The sequence below is a fragment of the Blennius ocellaris genome (genome assembly GCF_963422515.1).
Source record: "Blennius ocellaris genome assembly, chromosome: 5".
NCBI lineage: Eukaryota > Metazoa > Chordata > Actinopteri > Blenniiformes > Blenniidae > Blennius > Blennius ocellaris.
This window is the reverse complement of record NC_137654.1, coordinates 15,448,768-15,464,444: the sequence shown is the minus strand read 5'-3', so window position 1 is coordinate 15,464,444 and position 15,677 is coordinate 15,448,768. Positions and strand designations below refer to the sequence as shown.

Below are 15,677 nucleotides of genomic sequence, written 5' to 3'. Positions count from 1 at the left end.
CTCTACTTAGCACACAGTTCAAACTTGACTACAGGACCCGGTTTCCCCTCTCCCGTTGAGACAGCGTGTAAAGTGCATGGGTAGACTATGAAAATACCACGAGCCAGTTTTATGAATAGTGCCATTTAAAGGAGATTGGTTTCAGCGAGGGCCTAATGATGCCATCGCCCTGGCGTCACAGGGTGAGAGAGAGGGGGAAAGAAGGAGCATTCTTTCCAGGCGCTGGAGCAGCGCTTTCAGACGGGGAGGATGGAGCGAGGTGGTGTGGCACTTTTCCATTTCACATACGTCACTCTTAGCGCCCGGCTGCTCTCCATGCCTCTGTCCAGTCACAACTCTTAAGCGAAGACTCTGATGGAGCTGCTGATTTCACGCGGCTGTCAGCACACTCTGGGATGAGTGTGTGGGTGATTTTCCCTGATTCTGATGTTTTTATAACGTCGTCTTGAAATCTTTCCACAGGGTCATGATGGGCTCCATCACCAGCTCTGAAGCTATCGGGGAGAGCCGACGTCTTCCGGCCATTGGAGAGGCAAAACAATAGGGAGCCAGAGACAGGAAAGGTTGCACAGACGATAGCCTATTCTAAAAGCTGTGGACCTCTGCCATGATTGTTCCAGAGGTTTCAAAGGCAATTTGTTTTTTTGTATGTTTGTGGTTGCCCTGCTCCCAGTCGGAGTGTGGCAGACATGCATTGCTTAGACCGGAACAAAGGAACTCTACTTTTTTTTGCACTGCACTTCCATTATGTCGGCAAAAGAGACACATTCAAAAGAAAATAGTCAAATATACTTTGTTACACACGAGGACAGAATGAAATAATGAAATGTGATTGATAGAAATATGTAGGAATTAAAATATTTCATGTCTTTGTTTTGGGGAGGGGGGGGGCTACTCTGCCACAGTGAATCCCCTGTCTCATTCACTGTTAGACCACTTGCGAAACAATTGACTTTTCTATGAAGTCTCCCTCTTTCCTCTGCTCACCTCATGTCCAAACCATTTCCATTTAGTTTGTTAGTTTTGTTACGAAAAGAACAAACTTAGCTGGCACCCATTGTCCATGCTGTCCACCCTGGACACTGCCAGTGCAAATCTCATCTTCTTCAGCCCAGCCTATTGTCTTTTAGACGGTGCCACTGTCTCCAAACCAAACAGTGCAATAGGTCTCACTACGTTCTTGTACACCTCCCCTTTCACTTTTGCTGCTGTATTTGTGTCACTCATCAGCCCTGACTCTCCAAGCTGCCTCCATCTCCATCCTTCTTCATTTTGTGTGCACTGTAAATGGGTTTGGATGGTTTACCTGAAGTACTTGAGCTCATCCACCCTCACTACTTCTACTCCTCTGTGTCACTCACACACGTATTCTGTCATGTCTCTACGGACGTTAATTCCCGTGCAGATCTTCACCTCTTCAGGCCCTTTTTTCACTTGTGATCTATGTCAAATTCAAACATCATGGTACACCTGGGAGTCTTCTATAATCCTGGCCATTAATATTACAAACAAAAAGGTTGCTCTGGTAGATTTAACTCTACACCCACCTCACTACTATGATGCACGTTCTGCACCACTCTGACATACTTTTTTCTGCCACTCCTGATTCCACAAACAGTCTCACAGTTCCTCTATTGGCACCCAGCAGGTATAAATATACAGCGTTACAAATGGTATGCGGCACTCAGAGAGATGGATTATACGGTCCGATGGTCTCAGGCAGGAATGACTTCCTGTGGTGCTCGGTGGTGAGAAAACTGCTGTCGCTGAGGCTATAAGCCCTTCTCCAGTCTACAACCCTTCATTTAATTATTTACTTTTGCTGTCAAAGACAGTAAATAATGTCATGGGTTAGAATTGCAACAAATTGAACATTTGACCCCAAGAGACCCGCAAGTTGAGGCTGAAGGACGACCTGGTTTACCAGCTGAGCTACAGAACTGAAGCCCCAATAACATCATTGCTGGTAATGAAATCTAATCACTGGAAATTATCTTTTTTTTTCTCCACCCATTTTGTTTGTTTGTTTTTCTGTTCCAACACACAACATACAAGTCAACAAATGAACGAGGCTCTGGAGAAGCCTGATAATGATCCTATGACATGGGTCAGGTGTGTTAGAAAAGGGAAGCATGCGTGCAGGGCGCAAATCCCTAAGAAACACTGCTATCAAGTAACTTTCCTGTCGTGTTGGATTTGTTACAAAGTCAATGTCTGAGAAATCAAGGTTTCCATTTTAAAATTGCTCACATTCAAAGAGTATTATCCAGTACATTTTTGTGAGCGGTGATGCAAACAATCTCAGTGGTCTTTGATACTTGTGCAACAATGTCTTCAGCCCCTGGCAGATAGTAGCAGTGTTTGGTAGAGCCACTCAATCACTGAGAGGCTTATTTGTACCAGACTTATCGGTATCTGGTTTGCTCAGCTTCTAGGAGGAAACTGAATGCCAGAGCAGTGAGACAGCATCCTGCATCTCACAGCTAAGACCTCTAAGATGTGAGGGCCACTGTGGGGGCCCATTGAGGAGGAATCCATTCCATCTTCCATCAAACGTATAGTCTGGTGTGATGCAGTTGACTCCAGCTGACGGCGGTTTTAAAGTGGACAAACTGGAGAAGTACAACACAGAGAGAAATAGACAAACCCCACACAGAAAGACCTCTAAATCAGTTGCAACAACCGGTTAAGTATAAAGGTAGCGTGAGAAAATGTTCAAGTTTGTGGAAAGACAAGGCTGAAAATATCATTTGTTCATAATATACAAGAGGAAAACTGAATCAAATGTGTTGATTTACAAAATGTACAGTAGAGCGATAAAGAAACCAAGCCGGATGTGATTTATGAGCTGCTACATTAATATCTCTCCAGTTGTTCACATGCAGCATGTCAGACGCTTTTAACGTCTGCAGTGAACAGACAAAGCGCTGAGTGTGTGCTGCCATCTAGAGGTCACAGTGGGCACCGCAATGAGTTTGATGAAAACAAAGGTTTTCCCATTTTTATGCTTCTCTTTATTTGTGTTGACACTTGATGCACATATTTCTGTTATGAAACTACATGATATTCTGGGAAAAATAATTACCTTTTTTTTCTGTTCCAAATTTTAAAAAAACCCTAGAACTCAAAAATTAACATCAAATTGCCTTATAAATCTGTTTTTTAATTTTTATCTAAATGATTACTGCATATTTTTTTCAAATTATACATTTTCATAACATCCTTTATGATGAACTCTGACCTGATTTCTATGTTGTTCCTTCAAATAATTATTTTTATATATTGTGTTATTATTTGGCAATTTAACTATTAGATTCTCAAAATGCACATTTACATTATACATATATAAAGATAGTGATTTGTTTCATCACAGGAGAAAGTTACTTCCATGTTTTAAAAGCACCATTCAAATAATCAGTTGGAAGTGTGTGATGTTGATGATAGAATGTAAAGGCAAACGTCAATTTTTGTCAGTCTGAAAACAGGAATTATGTATGAATTATGCACAGTGAAATTAAAGAAGATCAGTCTGAGGGCTGCACAGTGGTTAGTAGTACACTCTGTTCCCCAAAGAGTCCAAAAACAAGTTAAATTGCCTGTCGATGTGGGTGTGAGTAAATGTACGTGATTGTGTGTATTCTGCCCTCACCCAGCTTCAGCACTCTGTAATCCTGAGTTGAATAAAGTAATATGAATGAATAAGTGTATGGGTGATATTTTATTAATATCATTTGAAAGGACCTGATTTTAATCGGATTTCTATACGAGGTTTGGTACAACATTTGAGAGAAAATCTGTTGCATCTGCACATTATGAATGGATGAAGCTGATGTTTTTGATTTGGAGTCTACGCAATGATAATTATTTAATATTTAATCAACGCAGACACCTTCCCCCAAAAAAACCAAAATACAAATAAAACAAAACAGAATTTTCTATCAGTCTTCTTGTAGTTATTTGTTGAAAATGTAATTTTGAACATGCCAGGTTTTCTTGTGGAGTTGTATCTTTTTCCTTGTCTGCTGATTTGTTCCTGTTCTGATGAGAACTGTTTGGCTTTCTCCCTTTTCCGGTAACCTATGCCCTCGAACATGTGCAACCTGTGCCCAACTACTGCCACCAAGTGTCCAAATAATGCAACAAAAAATTATCTAAATTAATTCAATTGCAAACAAATACATATAAATGTCTGTATTGGAACAAGCTCCCTTTGCTCCCTCAGATATCTTCCAAACCAGCCAATCCTGCAGCAGGATACACCTGAGGGTCAGGGGGGATCGCTTATCCCAGCATGATTTTCAATAAGGTTTATAGTTTGAAAATGTTTTTATGTGTCACAAATCTAGATTTTTACTTGTGGCATTTTTTTAAGTATAGATATGTTTACAGTTGGAAGGCTGAAAATCTATTTCAATGGGGCAAAAATAAAGATAATTTATGTACAGTTACACATCTACCCATCTTATCTGCTTTATCCTGTATGGTGTCCTCGGGCACTGGATTCAATCCCAACTATGTGTGAAGGCAGAGAACGCTGGTTATACATTTATCTAGTAACCATCTTTCATAAGTTCGGATTTGTTGAAGTGTATTTGATGTTACGTAAAGCAGAAGTGTCATGCATCATTATGATCATCCAAATTCTAAAAATGCAACATAAGAAACACATTTTTTCCCCCTCATGTGGGATTGCTAATGGGAATGCTGTTAATATAACTGGTAATATCTAACATGAATAGCAATAAGAGATCATTACGTGACGTGAAACAAAGCATGTCAGAAACCACTGTTAATTTCTATTTCAAGCGATTAAAAACAACAACACACAAAAAGATTTTTTTTTTGGAATGAGTGTTTTATTGTCTTTAATTTTGTATAAAAAACCTTTTTTGTCCACTTGAGGCAACAGTTAGCATGAGAGTAGTCCTCACAGCTTTTAGATGACGTCTAAACTTATTCTTCTCAACAGTCTCTCTCTCTCTCTCTCTCTCACACACACACACACACACGCACACACACGCACACGCACGCACACGCACGCACACACAGAGTGTACTGGAGTTAATTTGGCGCAGTGGTCCCAAACCTAAGTCTATTAGTAGAAAGCCGAGGACAAAAGCTCAACAATAGGCAGCTTGTAATCATCACCACTTCAAAGATGGTACTACTGTCAAGGCAATTCACACAAACACAAAGAGCCACGATAAATCTGCAACCTCACGGTAACTACAAGAGGCTGCTTTGTTAAAATCTGATGGGTGAAACACATCATTTCATGAGGTTTGAAACCACTGCTTTGGTGCAACTCTTAAGCAGGTTTTATATTAAGACAATTAAAAAAAATAAATAATAAAAAACCTAAACAAAAGGCAAAGGAATACATCAGACAACTCATACACAGCAGCACATCCTGTGTTAGGCGTGTTGTTACGATGAAAGCGACAGCTGTCATTTTCAGCAACGAAACAAAGGACTGATTTTGTGTAAAGGAGAGTCGGCACACTTACGCATATCAGTATTAATCAGACGTAGCGTTAAAAAGACATTTAGAGACGAGAAACGTTATACGATTGCATTAACATAGTCAATCACAGAACACGTCAGTCCATGAGTCACCACGGTAATGATTTGCAGTGCAGTAGCTATTGCGTTCCTACAAGAGGCCCTCCGATAAGTTAAATTCTTACGTCAGTCACCGAGAAACATCTCCTTCAAACCATTTCTCATGATGGCAGGGAGACAAACCTGTAAATTGTAAATCTGTAACATCAGCACCTTTCAGGAATAAAATACGTATCCTCGCTAATACCCCCCCCCCCCCCCCCCACCCCCCCCCCACCCTCTAATACAGTACATACTCAGGTGCTTTAACACCTTTCTCTCACATACAGATCACACACACAGGTTAAAACTGAACAATCAAACAAAAAAACCCAACAAAAACAAGACAAATTCATGTTGTTATCAATCTGATCCATAAATTACTAACATCACATAGTTTTATATAACTACTTCCAGCTGCTCTGGCTGCAGTTTGGACTCTTTGAATGCTATTCTTCTTCATATGTAATTTGACAGAGTCATCACTGTCTTACAGAGCGACATATATTAAAAAAAAAAAAAAAAGATCTATTGTGGCATTTTCTTCACAACATGACTGGCTACATGGCATGACAGTGTAGCAGTATGAAAGAAATACTGTTTGCTTTCATTCAAAAGAAGCAAAAACAGACGGAAACGGACTTCAAAAACCAACAGCATCTAGTCCACAAGAGACACATCACTCAAAAGAATATTATAGGCATTGCAACTACAGATTAACTTTTTTGTTACGCTAGTACTTTTTTTTTTTTTTTTTTTTTTTTGTTCTGTTCATGTCGACCATTTGAACTGCATTCATACGAGCAGTCCAAAGTCAGCAACAGCAACAACTAAGGCCAGTGCTAAGCTGCTGCTGTGAGTTGGTTCACCTGCATGCTTCCATACAGCAACACCTGCTGCCCCCCCCCCCCCCCCACACACACACACACACACCCAGCCCCTGTTCACAATGTGCATACAGATGCAATAAGCAGCAACCTCAGCTCTGTCTTACACATTGCAAATGCATATACAGTACACAAAAAAAAACAAGTATTTCCAGGATTATTAGGTCTATTTTCAGCAGAGGATACTATCAGACGCCCTCATTTTGGCTTGACTACAGCGCAGGGTCGCTGTAATAGAAGGTGAGCTGGCTAAGTATCCAAATACACCAGCTTCTCGCGCACTGCAAAATTATGTGTGTAGAGTTAATAGCTTTATACAACACCAAACAAAAGGCTTATGTCAGCATTCACACTGTTGTTGGTTTTTTTCTTCTTCAGCTTGTTGTGTTGGAAATGTAGCACTGCTTGCTGTTCTCATTATCAGCTCCTTACATATAATTTTTTTTTTTTTTGTGTGTGTGTTTCTCCATTAAGGCCGCATTCATCACCCCCCCCCCAAAACAGAGTAATTAATGTATAACGTTGCCTTTTAACTGCATCCATGCTACTTCCGGGGAGTGATCCGTATGTGCTTTGAGCATCTCTTCTCCCTTTGTGTGTTCAAGCTCTGTCTGCAATGACAAGTCATTTTAAGAAACTGCAACCTGTAGTCATTCTTGATAGTATCAGTAATGCATGTAAAATGTGTAATTTACTCATCTTAGATGAAGCTATTGTGCAAAATATCTGCAGAGAAGCCTGTATTAAACCTCAGGAGGCAGTGGACTTAATTCTTTTCCCGAGCAGGGCTCCTCACGGCGCTGTGCTTCCAGGATGTTTTGCTGAGGATCGGAGGGCCCCTCCTCCACCACTGCTGCCACACATTCCTCTGAGCACAGAATCACATTGGTCAAAGACTTGCCCAAACTCTGCCTGCAGGCTGGGTTTTCATGCTTATCGTCATCGGGGTCTTCTCCTCCTTCTTGCTTCCTCGCCACAAACTCCGCTCTCACTGCATCCCGTTCTCTCGCCGAGCGCTCCTCCTGCTCGCCGTCCTCGGCTCTGGGCAGCGTCTCAAACGCTCCGGGTTCGATGGAGCTCAGCTGATAGTAGAGCAGTGAGGTGGAGTCTTTGAGGAGGTCCGAGGGGCTCTCCTCCTGGTTATCAGTGATGCACAGGACCGTGGCTCCTGTGGGAAAAGGCCCCTGCAGGAGGACCTGCTCCACACCCGGAACCTCCGCCTGCTCGGGCAGCTCGCCCCCCAAGGCACTGGGAAGGAGACAGAGAGGCTGCTCTGCAAGGCCCCCGCCGCTCAGTTCCTGCTGCACTGCCTCTCCTTCCGCCTCCTCCCTCTCCCTCCTCTCCTGCTCCTCGGCGCTCTGCAGGTGCAACACGGCGGTCTCGTTCTCCTGCTCCAGTATATCCTGCTCCACCAGGAGGTCCTGAACCTCCACCACCGAATGCACCTCGGTCTCCTCCAGCTCGGAGTCCAGGCCAGCCATGGAGGACAGGTCGGGGGAGGTGGGACAAGTTGAGGAGGGCGAAGACAAGGGGTCAGCTTCCATGTACTGGTCCCCGTTTCCCTGGATGAGCATCCGTCTTTTTTCCAAGTCCAACTTCATGATGGTGTGCAGGTAGTGAGTTCTGACACGCAGAGGATTGAACTCAATGCGTCCAGCTACGTTAGCACAGCCGTCCCTGGAGCAGCCACACGGGAAAGACATTCGATCTACCTGCAGGACAAAACAGAGGGGAACTGAATTTTATTTTCATCATAAATAAGAGGAAACGCCTTGAAACGACCCTTTATTTGCAACACAAACCAGTCCATTAAGGCTGACACTAGCTGCAGGTAAATAGACCATAAGCATCTGATTAAATGACAATCACATAAAAATTGCATATGCAAACACATCTATCTGATTAAATTGGCTCAATCCAAATCAAATTTACTTTAGGATCGGAGGTGGTGGTGTAATCGTTTATGATCCGATCAGTCAGCACATCACATTGCTTCTTGCTGTCTGAGCTTTGCCATGTCATGTGGAGCTTAGAGTAAAAATGAAAAAAAAAACACTCCTGTCTAATACAACAAACAACAATGCTCTTTCATGTTCTTAAAGACTCTTAGTTGAAAGGCTCCTTCTTGTTTCTGAGCAAGAACATTTCTTTGGTGCTGACAGAGGGATGATTTATCAGCACCTCGACTAATAACATCCTCGAAACAAGTCAGTCAGTGTTTTATTTCTCACTGTCACATGTCTTGAAAACCTCCTCTGAGGGGAAAACAAATATGTTCAACAGAAGAGGCAGTTTTGGATCCTGAGCTGGAGCCGACTGCACAGCAGCTCTCCGCAATAAACCCCAGCCAACTCCTACCTGGCACTTAATACCAGCCTGGCTGCAGCCGCAGTGGCGAGGGTCACAGTACAAACGGCAATCGCAGCCGCATTCCTCCCGAGAGAGGCGGATGGCTCTGAGCTCGGCTTTCTCCCGCGCATCTATGCGGGCGATGCCCGAGGCCCGCAGGAGGGCGCGGCGGCGCTTTGTGGGCAGCGGCTGAAGGAAGAAGCAGTCGTCGACCTCCACGCCGTCGACGTCGAGGTCCTCGTCCGACACGTCCTCCAGAGTCAGCAGGTCTGCCTGAGCGCACTCGACTGTCCCGTTCCTGGTCAGCTGCAGATGACAGTCAGTGTGGATCTGTGAGAGGTGGACAATAATAGACTATTTCGCTGTTCGTAAGGTCAAGATGTTGATAAGCATCGACAACATCTTTTTCTGCATGGTTCCTGGTACTCAGACGCAGGGACAAAAATACTGTCATTGTAAATATAATGACGAATGAAAAGTGGGTTGAGGTCTGCATAGGGTTTTCTTTTTTTTTAAGTCAAGTCTTGTGGTTCCCAGGCTGTGTGCTGACCTCTTCAGAGGGTCACAAGATAAATCTGAAGTCTGAAATCTGAAAAAACAAAGCCCAAATCGACAGCTATTTACTGATCTTTCAGGCTTATAACTCATCAGTGTAACACCATTTGTAAGACTGAAAAGTTTTACCTTCGTTCCCTTAAATCATTTTACAACACTGCAATTAATCAGCTTATGCTTCAGTATAATAAGGAAGATGAGGTTGTTCCTCTTTTTGATATTGTTATTTTATTGTGACATTAAAAGCCTTTTTTACTTTAAATAATATCAATAAACGACAATAAGACCATATTATTTTTTCCACATATTTTGCCGCCAAGATAGTTCCTGTTGAAAAAGATTTATAAATAAAAATGTTTACGCAATCAACTTGATGATGATTCTCACCCTGAAACTTGTTCTGCTGTGATGACAGATTGCATGTTTATCTTAAATCAACATAAATATAGCATCACTTAAGGATGGATTTCAAAATCCAGCACTGCTCTGCAGAGATAGGAAGTGTGGTTGTATATTTTTACTCTGGTGATACTTTCACACTGAGGTACACACACCTCTGAAGTCTGAAAATCTGTCGAGCAAATCATTGTTACTCCTCGTCTCTGTTCTTTTCCATCCAAAAAATAAATGCTGCTTATTGTCTGAAATGGACCCCTTCTTGTTAAAATGTCTTTGACATGGATGCAACGTACTGAATCTCATGATAACCGCAGGATTCAAACCTGCTTCATAGAACATGCTGATTATTTACACGAAACCAATACAGGTTTATAAATCAAACCTTATGCGAACGCATGTCCTAAAAGTAGAAAAATGTTTAAGAGTCTGTTTTCATGAAAGGGGAAATAACCTATCCTAATGGATGGAACAAAAGGAGCCACTGTTGTAAGTTTTTTTTATATGAAATATTATTATTGACACGTCACCCACGTCTTTGACTTGTGTGAGCAAATCACATTTTTAAGATGTCACGTGCATGTCATTCTAAAACCGATAACAACCTGATTCAACCGCAAAGGTAAAAAACGTCTGTGTTCACCTTCATCTTCCGGGCGTTGAGCTTCTCCTGGCGCAGGTGCTGGCGTAAAGTGTGCCGGTGGCTGGTCTCCTGCTCGCGCGCAAACTCGCCCAGCGTGTAGTGTCGGATGGAGGAGTGGTGACGGGCCATGCCCAGGGAGCTTCCCCCTTGGCTGGGCACGCTGGTGAAGCCCTGCCGCCGGGGGAAGTAGTAGACCGTCACCACGTCAAAACGCACCCGTTTGCCCCCCAGCGACGGCTTGTGCTGCCTGAGGATGGAGGTGGCTGATGCGGGGAGAGGAGTAGAGAGAGATTAGCCACGTGGGATTACACACCAGAGACTACTTGTGCCGATTGCTTCGTTTTTCGTGAAAACGGTCCCAGTGAGTGTTGCCTGATGTTTCTTACGGGTGAAGGCGGAGCTGGAGGGCGGGTTGAGGCTGTCACAGCTGTCAGCGCTGTCACTGCTGGAGATGTCATCATCAGAGTCTTTAGGTGTGGAGAATGGAGAACTGTTGTCCACCTCTTCATATCTTCGTTTGAGGCTAAGGGACGCACCTGCCTCCATGGAAACCTGGTGTCTGCGGGGACAGTGAGCACACGCAGGAAAGAGTGAACAACGTGGGAAGGAGTGATCACTTGACAATGATTTATGTAAAGATACGAAAGAAAAGAGGACGTGCGGTAAAGCACCTTTCTTAGTGGATTCTTTGTGTCGCTCACATATTGTAAAAATGTTGTTTGAGGTTCTTGGGAGAATTGAGGTCAATTTTCGCCTGAAGTGTACACGACACTTGCCCAACACTCGTTTGACTGTCTTGTTATTAAAATATGTATTAATATTATGCAACATGTTGATAGACCAATAGAGAATTCTTGACCAAATAAATAGAATCTTTCTCCAGTCCGGCAGTTTGTTTCGGGAATTCAAGCAAAGAATGGAAGCTGCTGGATGAGCGCCCCAACTGGACTACGGTGAAGACTCATCTCACACACTTCCAGAAACAACTACAAGACTATTTTGTAGTAAATTGTAGCGTAAGTTGTTTGTACATATTCATTTAAGTAAATTGTTAGTGAAGCGCCATCTATTGCTGCATTGAGATATTTTAGGAATGCCTACATGTTTGCTCCATGCTAACCCAGCCCAGCGAGATAGGGGCTTGGGGGGGCTCAAATATCAGATTTTATAACCCATGGGGTCTTTTCTTTAGCTTCATTAAGGAACAGTTACATGTAAATGATACACGGGACGTGTTTTTCAATGGGTGTGGTCTGAGATTTTCTACCTCGTTTACAATTCTTTTCATGCATTCAACTATTAAATTAATTGCATAGATAGATAGATAGATAGATAGATAGATAGATAGATCCCCCCATATCCCACCTATTAATGCCCCATACCCATTTAATGTATTGTTCATTCACAATGCAAGTTACTACCAGTCGTGGTAAAAGGTCGAGGTAACGCATACAATCCTAGTTCGGAACACAAGATTCTCCTCTATTCAAATTGTGGAATTGATCTGTTTCAATCTCAAAATTAGACCCCAGGACTCCATCCGACAGAGAACATTACCCCCGAGGCCACCCTGAAGTTCCGCCTCTGACTCCAGAGACAACAGGGTGTAGTTGTTTTTCCACAGAACTGGATATGTTGAGCCAAATTATTTCCGTGTGAGGTCAGTTCTCACCACCGACACGGAAAACAAAGCGAACAAAGAAAGACATAAAAAGAGGAGTGACATCTGTTCTCCATCTCCTTTCATCTGTATTCCAGCTCCATCATTTCGTCTCGGTGTGCCTCAACATCTCACACGGAATCCTACTTTGAAATGATCAAGTCAGGGAACGTAACCATGGCAACTAGACAAGCACGGTTTATATGAACAGCCTTGAAGCAAATGATCTCTGTGGCTCCACACTCTTTCCCCATCACCACCACCAATTCTGCTGTTAACAGTGCGAAGGGGGAAGAATCGATAAGCATGAATGTGAAAGATGGAGCAGATCAATCAATCTGCAGCAGAGGTCAAGCAAGGTGAAGAAAGGCAGCTGGAGATATAACATAAAGCCCTTGCGGGTCCGCGTCGCTCGAACCTTTGCATTTTTAGAATATAGTAGTTATACATTTATTTACACAAAACATTAATGTCAGCATTTACTGTGGTTTGAAATAGATATTGGTAGAGATAACTAGGTATATACTGCACAGAAGACCGGGGTTCTGAAGGGTCTCCAGACCAGACGTATGAATACAATCTTTGTTTTGGAGAAAAAAGATTGCACCATCTGACAATAATACACGCAATTGAAACGTTATCCAAAGCGCCAAGAACTATTTTAATAAAACTCCAGGTGCCCACCTCAAAAGAATTAGAATAGAGTGGAAATGGCCAGCATAATAAAACTTCTGTGATTAGTAGATCATCTTTCTGTTGTGACAATGATCAATAGCAATTGACCTTATGCAACCGAAAAGCCTGTTTAGCTCCATTATTGATTGTGACAAATTTGGAAGGTTTTATGCATTTGTAGGATGAGCAGCAAAGAAGCAGAATTTGTGGTTTCGCATTGGCAGAGGAAAGTTTTGGCAAACCCACGTACTCATCTCCACTGCTCATCCCACAAAGGCATGTTTCCTCCACCAGGGGCACTATTGGAAATATAATAGATTCACATTAGAGGAACAATCTACCAAGAACATAGGTACTCACTTTTTCTGCTATGTTTAGATGTATTACCCTTACTGCAACATTTCAAGTCAGTTTTGTAGTATTCTTCATCATTCAAGCTTATGCCACAAAGACATAATACAGTATCTAAAAATGTTGGGATATTTGACAATATATGATGTTCTGATTTTTAACTTGAGCATAGTTCCTACATTTTTAATCCCTCGGTTGCTTCAGTTTGTATGATTTGAATCAAGGAATACACGACAAATGAATTACCATTTCACTGATCATTCTATATCATTCAGATGTACCTATGCATCTCCAGATACTCCAGTTGGTGCCCCCGCCTGACAGCAACATGTAATTACCGGCATTGAGCATCATCATTCCTGAGCTACAAATGAGCAGTCATCCATCAAGGTTCTGAAAATCTCAAAGAAAATAAACTCCCCATGTTACATTTTCTTTTGCCATGTTACAGTTCAGTTTGTCCGTCAGCTAAATAAAGATATGATGGTGAGATGATGTCATGCAGAGACAGATCCTGAAGCTGCTCTATGAATAACTAAACAACTGCAGTCATGGTGACTTCACCGAGGACTTTTTTTTTTTATGCATGTGTTCGAGCCTAATTATTACAACTAATTAGATGGTGAGAAGGAAGATGCTGTAATTGTGTTGTCAAAGTACAAAATAAAGAAAGAAATACAGTGTTGATCACTGCACATGAGATTCTCACCTATTCCGACACACTTGAGGATCCTGATAGTGCTGCTGATGGAGGTTGTGTAGAGATGCTGACGTGGTTGTAACAGCGCAGGGCTCCAATGCAGGCATTTTTTGGAGTGGATTTTTGGAGGGGCAATATATTCATGATCATTGTACAAGTCGGACTACTACCCTCTGGAGACCTTAGAAACCTCTGGATAGTTTAGTCGCAGTCTAAAAGGAGGTCTGCATGATGCATTCATTCAGTTTTACTGTCATAGTGGACCAACTGTGTGAGGATGGGAAGGACATCATCAGCCTGACTTGCAAAAGCTCCACAACCCTGTGCGTAGTAGGCAAGCCCTCCCCATTTCTTTTTTTCTTTTACACACACACACACACACACACACACACACACACACACACACACACACACACACACACACACACACACACACACACAATGGCAAACCGCCCAGTGAATGAAACACTAAACCCTCTTACCTGGGGCAGAAACAGAGACCCTTATTCCAACCACCCGGTCGGTCGTTTCTCTTTCCAGCCCGGGCTGCACATCAATCTTTGCACGCCCAATCAGACGCTTTTTTTTTTTTTTTTTTGAAGAGGAGGAGGGGGTACCAAAGCCTGATAATCCTGCACTGAGTATCCCAGACTGCAAACCGTGGGGGCAATGGCTTGACCCAAGAAGTGATCTGACTACACGCTTACTTGATTGTCAATTTGCAACACTTGACGTCTGGGCTGAATTTAGGCTACTTGGGCTCCATGTTCATTGTCCTGCACAGTGAGAGATCAGAGAGAAACCCGGGGCTGCCTCATTACACCGGCGGGTTTCATTTAAATGTTGCATGCCTGGTCTATTTAAAGGACGGACGAGAGGCAGAGGGGCGTCATAGCAGCGATTTATCCCCAAACATTGTCGGTGCAGCATGAATGATGTAAATAGCTGGATGTCTTATCTTCTGGATGTGAGCCTTGAAATGCTTGTAATGGAGAAATCCGCTGACATCTGTGTTCGTTTATCCTTTTTTTTTTTTTTTTCTCGCCGGGGCGGGTTCAGTCGGTTGGGCTCGTGCTTCGCTGTCTTCTCGCTGTTTTAAAAACGCGGACCGGCTTCTTTCGGTTCGGTGTCGGAACGTTGCAGGGTTTCTACCGAGAAGACGCCTTTTTTTTTTCTCTCTTCCCCCCTCTCGTCCCGGCCCCGTTTGTTACAATGTAACAATGGAGGAAGAAATTCTTCGCCGAAGCCTTATTTATACCCCTGCGTGACGTCACCGACATGCACCGCGCCGAGGCATGCTGGGAAATTAAGTCTTTTTTTCCATTCTTTTTTTTGGGGGGAGCTTCTTTGTTCATTTTGTGCAGGAACAGATGTGAAAATGTAGCATGGATCCCACTGGCTTCACGAAGTATACAGCATATATGCATTTCACCATCGTGTCACGTCAAATCTACAGTTTCATTGGCAAGAAAATTGACTTTAGTCTTATCTTTACTGTAAGCTTGTAATTGTCTTCCAAGCACTGACACCTGACAGTGAGATAGCCATGGGTTCAAATCCAAACCTGGGCTTTCTGTGCACACATAGATTTCCTCCCACAGTCCCAAAACATGCAGTTGAGGTTAATCAGCAATCAGAGTTAGGTGTGAATGTACGTGTGGTTGTCAGTTTCTCTGCTTGAAACCTGCCTTGATGGATGGATTTTTTTCCCCCCAATTCACATTATCCCATTGTTATCTTTCAATTTGAGCTCTGTATCAATGTTTTTTTTATTGTAAGTTTATTTTAATCTCACACTTGGGTTTAGTTTTATACACTCTGACATTTAAAGGTCTGTATGTTTAAGAAACACTTCAATTT

General features: G+C 42.7%; 1 protein-coding gene across 3 annotated transcripts; it reads right to left on the bottom strand.

Annotated features, from left to right (window-relative positions):
• Positions 1–6,543: 6,543 nt before the first annotated feature.
• csrnp2 (cysteine-serine-rich nuclear protein 2) lies at positions 6,544–15,025 on the bottom strand. 3 transcript variants are annotated; one of them, XM_080497026.1, is made up of 5 exons: positions 13,827–15,025; positions 10,818–10,990; positions 10,432–10,694; positions 8,847–9,167; positions 6,544–8,200 (listed from the first exon to the last, which is right to left on the bottom strand). In XM_080497026.1, exons 1-5 carry the CDS (start codon positions 13,922–13,924, stop codon positions 7,232–7,234), a joined length of 1,824 nt encoding a protein of 607 aa, XP_080353152.1. In that variant the 5' UTR covers positions 13,925–15,025; the 3' UTR covers positions 6,544–7,231. The 3 variants fall into 3 exon arrangements, with proteins under 3 accessions (XP_080353152.1, XP_080353153.1, XP_080353154.1); XM_080497027.1 differs by having other exon boundaries at positions 8,847–9,143; XM_080497028.1 differs by having other exon boundaries at positions 14,300–15,025.
• Between the last annotated feature and the right edge of the window lie 652 nt (positions 15,026–15,677).